Genomic DNA, 12011 nt, shown 5'->3' with positions numbered 1-12011 from the left:
TCCTTTTCCATGCAAGGGCGTCTCGGGTGGGCAGACTTGGCCACTGGGTGTCGCTCTTTCTTCATAGCAGAATCACTTCTCCAGGCATGGGTGAAAAGTTTCCAGTTAGGCCTTTCATTATATTGCTTTTGATTTTCTGTTTTTTGCTAACACATTTTGACTGGTTAGTACATACATAAATAAGGTTAAGTAAGTGTTAGTCATTGCTGTTTGCAGTTTCTGCGTGTAATTCACCCTCATTGTACGTGTGAGTGAACCAAGGCACAGAGGGTGAGTCTATGCACTTGAGCAAGACGGTGACGTGGAGATTTGAGTAAAGGAGCAGCAGTTCTCAACCTGCAGGTCGTGACCCCTTTGGGGGTCGAGCAACCCTTTCTCGGGTCGCCTAAGACCATTGGAAAACACATCTTTCCGATGGTCTTAGGAACTGACACTGCTCCTCTATCAGTCTCCAGGTGGCCCGCCCACATGCAGACACGCCCACAGACAATGGGAGAAACTGCATTACAGGGTCAAGGCATCAGGAAGGTGGAGAACCCCGGCTCTAGAGTCTTCATTCTTAGCTATGCGGTGAAAGAGGAACACTCCTGTCTTTCACACTTAGAAAGCAGAGGTGTGAGTTACGTCAGCAACTCATGACAGTGTCCAAACATATGTTTATGTTTTTAGTCTTTCTGACCAATTTGCTGAAGGTGAGTTGCACACCAGTAAGAGTGAAGAGTGTTTATTTGTGTTTGTATCTTGAGTTCCAGAAGTATCCTGTCATTTTACGGCAGAGGTGGGCTTACGTAATTGGTCACAGACTCTAACTAGTCCTAGAATTGAGACAAGATCCTCTGCCTTCTTAATGAGTCTGTAAATTGGAGAAATAACTTTTTAAATGTATTTACTAGTAGATGTTTAACGTTAACATTTTATGTTTGTGCATTAATATTTATATTTAAACATTTCGTTCTTTCTGGGTGGGAGTGACTGTTAATGCATATTTCATAGAATAAACAAGTGAATGAATGAACATTGTTTCTACTCCTTCTGAAGGTGAGGGTGGTGAGATCATCTCCACCGAGTTCTCAGTTCAAAGCCACAATGCTGGAGTCGTACCAGGTCTATAAACGTTACCAGATGGTTATTCACAACCACTCACCCGATGAGCCAACTGTCAGCCAGGTCAGCGGGCCACGTGTACTTGTTCTGGGCATGTGGAACCTTCCCTTCCACTTGGTACCACTTGAGCTCTCGGTTTACTGGTGCTCGCTTCAGCTGCATTCAGTCTGCGGCATGTCTGCGCAGGGGACTGCTTGTGGGCGTTCTGAAAGTGCAAGTGCCTGGTTTCAGAGTGGACAGAAACACGTGCAGTGAAGTGTCTCTGCTTGAGATCACTGTGTTTAATTTGATGCCTTTATCTAAAAGTAACAGGGATCCAAGTAAAGAGTTTTATGAAAAAATGCAAAAAACCTTTGCTTTTTTACGGTAGGCATACTTTGCACAACATGGTTAATGTGCTTTATCCCCATTTTCAAGTCGCACAGAACAGGTTCATGACAGCGAACTCTCTGTGATGACCCCCCGCACTCAGCCGAGTGGGGCTAGAAAAGTAAGATGAACCTTTTGACAGAAGTCCTCATTTGCCTGTAATTTTATAAATGAAATTACCGAGGAAAAATCCAAAAAGGGAAAAGCTTAGGACATTGTGTCATGGTGACTGAAGTAGAAGCTGTTACCATCGGCAACAGTACGGACTCTGGGGTGTGCAGAAACTGCAGTAGGCAGGTAGAAAAACCAAAACAAGAAAAATAAGTTGTCTTGGCCCTTATGAGTTAAAGTTTTCACAGACATCAGTGTAAAGTCAGGGCTTCAGGGTCCGTGCCAGTCAGCTGAATGCAACGTTCATTCATTTCCTGGGAGTCCCAGTGCTGAGCTTTGGAAGTGGATTTGCGGAGATCGTACTCTGGCCTCACCTTCAGAAGCATGTCGTCAGGTCGAGCTGTTTCAATAGCACTTGCTTGTATTCCCCTTGCTCTGAAGGTGAGGCTAGTGCCCGTGTCCTGGGAGGACGCAGAGTTCACGTCATCCTTCAGCCAGTCACTTTCTCTGTACGTCAAGTACCAGGTGGCCGTGCACCGGGACCCGCCCGAGGAGTGTGGGAAGACCGAGGTACCTCGCTGCTTTCTCCTGGTGATGAGCTTGTCTGTGAGGAAGCGTAATAGAACTTTCTGTCTGTGTGTTAGTCCTCACCTCAGGATATTTTTTTCATTGATTTTTAGAGAGAGTGACAGGGAGGGGGAAGAGAGAAAGAAACATCCATGTGAGAGAGACACATGGACTGGTTGCCTCCTGCACGACCCCGACTGGGGCCGGGGATCAAACCCAAGACCCTTCGGTCCATTGGCCAACACTCTAACTGCTGAGCCACACCTGGCAATACAAATTTTTTTTTTATCCTGACCTGAAGATAATTTTGCATTTATATTCAGATAGATCGGGAGGGAGAGAGGGGGGAAGAGAGAGAGAGAGAGACATCGACATGAGAGAGACACATCGAGTGGCTGCCACCCACACAACCCCAACCGGGGCCGGGGACAAACCGCAACCGAGGTGTGTGCCCCTAGCGGGCGCCGAACCCGGGCCTCCCTGGTCCGAGAGCTGACGCTCTAACTGTTGAGCCACGCCGGCCAAGTCTGGGCAATATACATTCTTTATGCCATATTTTTATCAGTTCATTGGAGTGAGGTTAACTTTCTGCTTTCAGTGTGTATTACTGAATATCTGTGGAAATGAGTTATACACGTGCACATTTTAAATCTCAGAAGAAAGGATATGTTCTTCAGTGTTCTGACCAGGAACCCGACTAGTGTCTGTCTGCTGTGAGCGGGCTCAGGCAGCAGGCGACATGAATGTGCGTCACGCACCAGCCTTTGTGCCCTGGGCGGAGGGGAGACCATCGAACGGGAAAGACAGACCAGCAGACACACATCTTAGCAAGAAGCAAGTGAGAAAGAATGAAAGATGTTGAGATTATATAGAGCATCGTTTTTTTAAATTTTATTTTTCAGCCACAGCTCACAGTCAGTATTTTGTATTGTTCTCAGATGTGTGTAGAGCTTCGTCCAACAAGCTTTGCCGAGGGTCTGTGCTTCTAGGCGAGAGCTGTCGAGGAGGACAAAGGATTGTGTGGTAGTCACGGGACAGTGGTGTGTTAGGTAGCGATGCCGACAGATCAGAAGAATGAAAGTTATTCTTTCTTTCCTTCTGTTTGTCAATCCTCACCCGAGGGTACTTTTCCATTGATTGTGGAGAGTGGAAGGTGGGTGGGGGGAGAGAGAAACACTGGTGTGCGAGAGACACGGATTGGTCGCCCCCGCATGACCCCGACCAGAGCCAGGGAGGAAACCCACAGCCCAGATACACACCCTTGACCGGAATCGAACCCTCAGTCCGTGGGCCAACACTGTAACTGCCGAGTCAGACTGGACGGGGCTCTTTTCTTGTTTGAATGACAGAAAGCCTTAGCTTGAGAGTGATGGTTGCTGAGTTGTATGTGTTTCCTGGGAGGGGCAGACTGGCTTCCAGTTCCCCAGAGCCTTGCTAGTAAAAGTGGGGTGTGCGGGGGCTCAGGCCTCGCCTCAGACCTCCTGTCAGAACCTGCGTTCTGAGCGGTGTCTCCAGGTGACGCGCATGCAGGGTCTGGTTTGGGGGCGCTTCCCTAAGTTCCCCGTGGAGACATGCAGCTGGGTGGCAGCACTTACAGACACTGAGGGTTCTGCCGGGGTCCAGAAGCTCCCTTTGGTGTTCTCAGCGGGTCTCACTCCCTTTTGAGCGGGACTCCCTGCTATGTGCCTGCTTGCTAACTGGGTATAAACAGTTGGGGCCAAAACATGCCGACAGGATCTGATATGTTTGCTAGGTGATGATCACGTTCCCAGGACTCCTCCCAGGCGTCAGGCTCTAGGAGTTTGTCTCTGCAGACTCGTTCATTGCTGGAGATGCTCCCAGTGTACCTGGGGAGGTGGGCAATAAGCACGCCAGCGTTGTTGGAGGCACCTGCAGAGTGCGTGCAGCAGCTCCGTGTGTCCTGGGGTTGGGCTTTTCTGGGGCAGTTGTCACCTGAACCAACTCTGAAGAGATGGTTTGTCAGACCCAAAGGGACATGAACATTCTCACAACAGGACTGTGTAAGAAGTAATAAGGTGCCGCTGTGATATATTGAGAAATTGAACCTGAATCTACAAGCTTATAGGTGCAGTGATCAATTCACAAAAATATGAGGGATAAAGGAATACATTAAAATGACATCTAGGCAAGTTGTGTAAGACAAGTGACCTCGTCTCTCTGAATACGGAATATGAGCAGGAAAACAATCGTGGAAGAAAGAGGCCAGCAGCCTGGCACCTGCGCAGTGCCTGTCAGAGGCCCGGAGCGCCTCCCTGCTGTGCCGAGCCAGGGGGAGCCCCTGACACCCAGCGGGTGCACTGGCAGCTTCCCCACCGTCTGGATGGTCTTGCCACGCAATGTGACCTACCATCTCTCACAGCAGACCCTTGAGGGGCTTGACACCTTGGTAGCCTAGCTCTCAGGGAAGTTCTAGGTGAGAAGGTTTTTTGAAAGAAGTTCACATGTTTGGAAGACGCTCCTAGGGTTGCTGAGTAAAGCTGAGCAGTTTCTCTGAAAGGAGCCCTGAGGTGAGACTGTCGGCACTCGTGCAGGGGATCAGTGTCAGCCGTGCACGCGCCCTAGGCGCTGCAGCCGCGAGGCCTGGTCCCCTGCGGGCGCTCTCAGCACTGCAGCCCTTAGGCCCGGTCCCCTGCGTGCGCTCTCAGCACTGCAGCCCCGAGGCCCGGTCCCCTGCGTGCGCCCTCAGCTCTGCAGCCCCGAGGCCTGGTCCCCTGCGTGCGCACTGCAGCCCCGAGGCCCGGTCCCCTGCGTGCGCACTGCAGCCCCGAGGCCCGGTCCCCTGCGTGCGCCCTCAGCACTGCAGCCCCGAGGCCTGGTCCCCTGCGTGCGCTCTCAGCACTGCAGCCCCGAGGCCCGGTCCCCTGCGTGCGCCCTCAGCTCTGCAGCCCCGAGGCCCAGTCCCCTGCGTGCGCCCTCAGCTCTGCAGCCCCGAGGCCCGGTCCCCTGCACGCGCCCACAGCACTGCAGCCCCGAGGCCCGGTCCCCTGCACGCGCCCTCAGCACTGCAGCCCCGAGGCCCGGTCCCCTGCACGCGCCCTCAGCACTGCAGCCCCGAGGCCCGGTCCCCTGCACGCGCCCTCAGCACTGCAGCCCCGAGGCCCGGTCCCCTGCGTGCGCCCTCAGCTCTGCAGCCCCGAGGCCCGGTCCCCTGCGTGCGCCCTCAGCTCTGCAGCCCCGAGGCCCGGTCCCCTGCGTGCGCCCTCAGCTCTGCAGCCCCGAGGCCCGGTCCCCTGCGTGCGCTCTCAGCACTGCAGCCCCGAGGCCCGGTCCCCTGCGTGCGCCCTCAGCACTGCAGCCCCGAGGCCCGGTCCCCTGCACGCGCCCTCAGCACTGCAGCCCCGAGGCCCGGTCCCCTGCACGCGCCCTCAGCACTGCAGCCCCGAGGCCCGGTCCCCTGCACGCGCCCTCAGCACTGCAGCCCCGAGGCCCGGTCCCCTGCACGGCCTCAGCACTGCAGCCCGAGGCCCGGTCCCCTGCACGCGCCCTCAGCACTGCAGCCCCGAGGCCCGGTCCCTTGCACGCGCCCTCAGCACTGCAGCCCCGAGGCCCGGTCCCCTGCACGCGCCCTCAGCACTGCAGCCCCGAGGCCCGGTCCCCTGCACGCGCCCTCAGCACTGCAGCCCCGAGGCCCGGTCCCCTGCACGCGCCCTCAGCTCTGCAGCCCCGAGGCCCGGTCCCCTGCACGCGCCCTCAGCTCTGCAGCCCCGAGGCCCGGTCCCCTGCAAGGTCCCTCGGCACTGCAGCCCCGAGGCCCGGTCCCCTGCGTGCGCTCTCAGCACTGCAGCCCCGAGGCCTGGTCCCCTGCACGCGCCCGCGGAGCTGCAGCCCCGAGGCGCGTCCCCTGCACGCTGGGGTTTGCGGGCTGGTCTGAGAGTGAGCCCTGGAACCGCCCTTTTATGAGGAACACGTCGTCTGGTTCCATCGGGTGATTTGTGTTGATTTTAAATTATAACGATTGATGTTATTTCAGGTGACGGGACCTTCATGGAAACTGTCCCCTGAATTAGTTCAGAGTGATTCCACGTACGGAGACCTTCAGCGCTGCCGGACACTTGTTGGGGGAAGGTCCCCTCCTGCACGTGTTAGACGGTCAGCAGGGCAGTGAAAACGGAGGAGACACAGTGGTCCCTTCTGACCTCATGGGAGGAACAAGACCACTGGATGCTGGAGAGTTGTGGGGACCAGCCCAGGGGGCGCCCTGATCACAGCTCAGTCCTGTCCCTGCTGGGATGTGGGAGTGGCGTGCGCACAGCCTGTGACGGACAGATAAATGCTTTCTGTCTGCTGTTTGTTGGAAGTAATTTGCACGGAGGCATTGAATATGCTAATCACAAACGATTCCTTGCTTGTCAGGTTGAAATGTTTTCTGGCGCTTAGAGAGCTCCCCCTTCTCCGTCACGTTTGGGAAGCGTGCCCTGCGTCGGACATTCCCTCAGCTACGCAGACGAACCAGACGTACTTGCGGGCACACACTGCTTTATTAATACCCAGCTCGTGTATAATTACAGGGGTTTGAGTGAAGGCAAGCTCTGAGCATTTTGAAATATTTTTCATGTATTTTTAAGGCCAGGGATAACTTATTTGAATAGAGTGCTTAGGCAGTTATTGGCACAATTCAATGAAAAAAACCCACTTTTATGAGCAACTCCTCAGTCCAGACACTTGGCACTGCACCCTGACAAGGGGTGTGAGACTGACTGGCAGTCAGGTTGCCAAGGCTTTTGAATCCTGTTACAAAAGCTGGAGAGGAGGCACCGTTGTTCTCGGATGGTGCTGGTTTGGGGGATGCGAAGGGTTTGAGCAGAAGCTCTGGGAATGTTTTCCTTCAAGTTTGCTTTGGCCACTAATTTCCCAAAACGTGTCTTAGGTTATAAAATCACAGCATCATACATTCGAGACAAGGACCTTACTGATTGCGTAGATTGACCTCCTTTATTTGGAGAATGAAAGCAGTTTGTCCAAGATAACATGGTGATCAGTGGCAGCGTGATGTCTGCAAATTACGTGCTTTTTACACTGGACCGCGTTTCACCACGTGGAAAAGTGGCCGTGGCCTAAATAGTTACCTAGAGTGCCTGATGTCAGTGAGTGAGGCGCAGCATGCGCAGTCTTCCAGGTAGCGGAATGTCCCTGCAGAGGTTCCTACTCGGAGCGAGCGGGAGGACAGCCTCCCGGGGTGCGCTGCCCAACTCCTCACCATGCCCGTCCACGCGGCCTGCTGCTGGTGTCGGGGGCCAGGCGCCTTTTCTCGAAAGTGACTCTTCGTCTCTCCTCTCGTTCTGCTGTTGATTCCTGCTGTTTATCTGTCTGGCTTTAGCACGTTCCCTTTCTAATGTGTGTTTCTCAATGTGTTTGTTAAAAGATTTATTGAGCACGTGGCGTGTGCCGGGCTGTGTTCGGGAGGCATGTGGCGGTTGGCACGCAGGTCGGGTGCAGATGCTCGCTCTTGCAGAGCCCGGCCTCTGGGCGGGAGGGAGCGGTCAGAGACCGTCATCCGGCAGCGTGAGGAGTGGGGCAGGCAGCCTGGGCAGAGGGGAGTGTCCGGGAAGGGCCAGCAGTGGGCCGAGCGTCAGTGCTGTCTCGAGCTGAAGCGCCGAGGGGCTGTTGGGAAAGTGAGGAAGCCACGCGAGCTGGAAGAGCCTGCGTTGAGGACGGCGGCACCGGCAGATCCTCCTCATCAGCTCTCATTGCTTCCTCTTGGGGACTCATCTTTGGTTCGAGCGTGCGGCTTCTCGAGCAGTGGGGTAACTGACCTGCAGTGGGGCGCAGCGCCACATGCGGTGACTCAGTCAGGTGCGCGCGCTCACGCTGCTTTCCGCACACCGAGCGGTGAGAAGTGAGACGGACATTAATTCTTGATCGACACCTGGCACCTGCACCGGACCCGCGTGCCCAGTGCTGAGCCTCTGGCCGAGTGGAGTGGGGAGGACAGTGCTGCCAGCCCTGCCCGCCCACCTGCCGGCGACGGGGAGGCCGAGCAGCATCGGGTGATGGTGTGGGCGCTGACCTGACACCCTGCCTCGGGTCTCAGCCTCCCCTCCCCGCCGGCCTGGCTGTGAGCAGCCTCCCTGACTCCTCCGTGCTTCGTGTCAGGCTCTGGGCACAAGCATGGGGTGGGAGCCAGTGCAGCGGGGCTTGTGCTGAGGGTTCTGTAAAGGTGCCGGTGCTCGGCCAAGTGACCTTGCCGAAGCCTTAGTCGCTAGGGTGCAGCTGATGAGGAACCTTAGGGATCCTCTGGTCAAGGGCAGAGCAGTGGTACTCTGGCCATCCGGCAGCATTTGCAATTGGAATTATGCTTTTCTTTGTTGTTTTGTTTTTCCATTTTAATTCAAGTATTTGATGTCCAGAGAGTGCCTGGGGTGGCGTGCCGGCGAGCCCGGTGCGTGGACGGGCCGCTGAGCTGGCTGCTCTTCAGAAACAGCTGGAGAGAGCTTGTTGCCAAGTGGAAAACCACTCAGAAGAAAGGAGAGTTCTTGGAACTCGTGACGTGAGGCAGAGGGAAAGTTCAGATGATGTCGGAAGCTGCAGACAGTTGTTCTATAAGCAAAAGCTGCTTTAATTTCCTGAGTGTGTTGAGTGATTTACCTCCCACTGAATTAAGCACATTCTAGTGGGTGCAAAGCTCCTGTGACAGGAATAACCTTGTCGTGAGCACCACTGGTCTTGAGTTATTTTAGGTCGGTCTTTCCCTTTAAGTCTGAGGAGCCTCGCGTTTTACCGGTGAACAGCACTGCCTGTTGACCGTCCACCCAGGGAAGTGTGTTTGCTGCGTCATTTCACGTGCAAGAAATGTCAGCACGACCAAGCAGCTGCCTCCCCCGGTTAGCAGTTTACAAGCAAAATGCATGTATTAATATACATGGTGGTTTATCCAGACCATAAGTCTGCCTTCAAAATGTGTAAAACTAGGGTGTGTATTTGTGAAGGTCTATGAGTATGAGGTACACAGGTAGGTGTGTGTGTGTATAAACACACACCTAAAAGTTTTTCTGTGACATTTCAGAAATAGCTCAAAATTGTATTTTTAGAGTGGCCCCACATTTCTTTGTCCTTGTCCTGGAGGAGTGAGACTCTTCTGTCCCACCAGCTGTGCAAACGTGAATTCCTAGCGTGTTCCAGTCGCTAGGACTGGTTCTGGGGACGCACAGGTGACTGAGCCCCTTTCCTTCACACATTTCAGCTCACACATCTTAAAGTGCTTTAAAAACTTCTTTTCATGGGTTTGCATTTACTGTTAAAAATGTTAAAATACTACTAATAATGTTCAAAGCTACAGGGGGTACATGGACCTGTCATGATGTGATGGTTGATCTTTCTTGGAATCAGCTGGTCTGATTCTGTATCTATAACCAGTATTGATACAATCAGGTGTTAGTTTTTAGTACTTTAATTGCTGAGAATGTATTGTCTTTCTCAGTACTTTGACCAGAGGGCTTTTAAAATAAATTTTGTCTTGATTGTGGTTTTCTGCTAATTTTTATTTTTGGGTTTATCCCTAATTCATGTCAGTCAGAGTTTTGGAAGACACCCAGTATTTCAAGGTCAATTTTAATTTTTATCCAACTCAGTGTTGTTGAAATGGTAACCTAGTGCTAATCAATGTTGTTCCTTGGCTTGGGAGGAAATGTGGCTATCTTGTGAAAGTTGCTGTTCAGTGTTTCTTTTTGTTTAAAATGAGGGAATTTAACATGGTTCTTTATTAAATAGAAAGGCATTTCAGGACTGTAATTACTTATGTGTTGATTATTTTACATTACAAAGATGAATGGCTGGCTATAGTTTTACTGGAATATTTCGACACATTGGTCGTGTGTGCTCTACTTTTTACTGCTGTCCCTGCCCCGAATACTGGCACGATTGAGAGCAAGTCTTAGAAAAGGAAGAATTGACTAATCATAACTGACAAGAGGTTCAGCTACAATTCTGTGTGCTTGGTGCTGCCGGAGAGGGTCAGGAGAGGGTCAGGAGAGGGTCAGGAGAGGGTCAGGAGACAGGTGCCCTGACCGGAGCGATGGGGCGGAGCTTCGGGAGGAGCAGCGGCGGGGTGGCTGCGGCTGCCCTGCTGGGCTCTGTCCTCCTTTCTCCGGGGCCTCAGGCTCTCACATGGCCCTGATTGTGAATGTAGAACGTAATCTTTATGTTGTTTTAAAATATTCATGCGTAGAAGAATAACTGACCATTAAAATTTTTATGAATTTTATGTGAATCAAACTGTTATTAATATATTAACAAGAAACTTACCTCTTTAAAATTTTTTCTTTCTTTATTGATTATAGAGAGGGAGAGAGAGAGAAACATCGATGAGAGAATATCGATTGGCCGCCTCCTGCGTGCCCCCCACTGGGGATCGGGCCACAGCCTGGGCATGTGCCCTGACTAGGAATCGAACCGGCGACCTCTTGGTGCAGGGTTGATGCTCAACCACTGAGCCACACTGGCCGGGCAAAACTTACCTCTTTAAGTTTGAAAATCTAGATGTCGGGCAGGTTGTTCCTGTTTCTCACTGTGTTAAATCAAGGTGTTTCCTAAGCAATCTTTGCAATCGACTGCAGGAAGGTAAAAACGGGGCTGTGTCTGCCTGCAGCTGCTTCTGGAACGATGAAGCGTATTCCTGTTCATTTGGTGCCGCAGTATATTCCTGTCCGTAAAATCAGTAGCTATTTTGTGAAACACATCAAATAATTTTATTTTCTCAACATTTGCCTAAATAAATAGAATAGGGTCTTTCTTTGAAATGTGTTAGCTGAGCACACCCGTGGCAGCTTCTCCAACAGCCAGGTCAGCAGACTGTCAGAGACGTGGCGGAGGCGAGGCTACGGCTGGGCCTGTCGCTGTCACTGACCGCGACGTCCTTCCAGAGGCTCCGGCACCTGGGCGGGGCTCGTGCTCCCTACCGTGCTGCCCTGAGGGCGCTCGCTGTCCCTCCACCGGGCGCCCGTTCGGTCCTCTTCGCTGTTCTACAGCTGCCCTTTCTCTCCGTGGCCATGGGCACTGGCCGGGCGGTTTCTTGGTCGGTCGCCGTGGGCACTGGCCGGGCGGTTTCTCGGTCGCCGTGGGCACTGGCCAGGTGGTTTCTCGGTCGCCGTGGGCACTGGCTGGGCGGTTTCACTGTGGAAGCTGAGGGGCACGGAAGGGAGTGACCCGGGTTTTCTGATGCACTTTTGAGCAGCATGCTGGACCTTTTTCGTGTCTTGTGAACAGGAGAGTGAAGGTGTCTTGTAACTTATTTTTCTGTTCTCACTATTTTGGGAATTGAGAACTTTTATGTATTTTGTGTTCTGGCAGCTTCAAACAAGATGAGAACTTGTGGGTCTGCTTTGAAAAGGCTGTGACAGAAAGGTCACAGGTACACACAGCAGGCATTTGTGAGGTCCCGGAGCTTCCAGGAGAGGCGGTGTCCCTGACAGCCTTCGCGTACTCCACTGCCACCATGGCAACGCCTCCGGATTGGTGCCTCCGTTACCGCGGAGCCCAAACCACTTCTGAGTTCTTGAGTGTGACGTGTGTGATGTAGTTCACACGCTGGAGACAAACATGCAAGCCCTGCATGCCAGTGTTCTCCACTTAAAGTAAAATCACCACCCTGGCCAGGCTCAGCATTTAGGGTGTGGGCCCAGGGACTGAAGGGTTGTGGGTTCGAGTGTTGGTCAAGGACATGTACCTGGGTTTCAGGTTTGATCCTGGCCCCAGTCAGGGTCATGTGCGAGGCAACCAGTTGGTGTGTGTGTCTCTCTCCCTCCCTCCCTTCCATTCTATCTAAAAATCAATGGAAAAATATCCTTGGGTGAGGATTTTTTAAAAAAAGGAAAATTATAAAAAATAAAAAATCACCATGCCTC

At 52.9% G+C, this 12011-nt stretch overlaps 1 protein-coding gene across 12 annotated transcripts in view; it reads left to right on the top strand.

Annotated features, from left to right (window-relative positions):
* Window positions 1–12011, top strand: part of ATE1 (arginyltransferase 1) — a 99576-nt gene that overhangs the window by 14520 nt on the left and 73045 nt on the right. For 5 of the 12 annotated variants that reach the window (XM_036264882.1, XM_036264881.1, XM_036264888.1 and 2 more), the window contains exons 7-8: window positions 1039–1167; window positions 2026–2154. The exons of 1 other annotated variant lie outside the window; for it this stretch is intronic. In XM_036264882.1, the coding sequence (XP_036120775.1) occupies window positions 1039–1167; window positions 2026–2154 (258 nt within the window). Of the gene's footprint in view, window positions 1–1038; window positions 1168–2022; window positions 2155–12011 lie in introns of all 12 variants that reach the window. 6 more of the 12 variants (XM_036264886.1, XM_036264891.1, XM_036264890.1 and 3 more) reach the window with 3 other exon arrangements.

The sequence above is a fragment of the Molossus molossus genome, unplaced genomic scaffold (genome assembly GCF_014108415.1).
Source record: "Molossus molossus isolate mMolMol1 unplaced genomic scaffold, mMolMol1.p scaffold_m16_p_17, whole genome shotgun sequence".
Lineage (NCBI taxonomy): Eukaryota > Metazoa > Chordata > Mammalia > Chiroptera > Molossidae > Molossus > Molossus molossus.
This window is presented reverse-complemented; position numbering and strand designations above follow the sequence as displayed.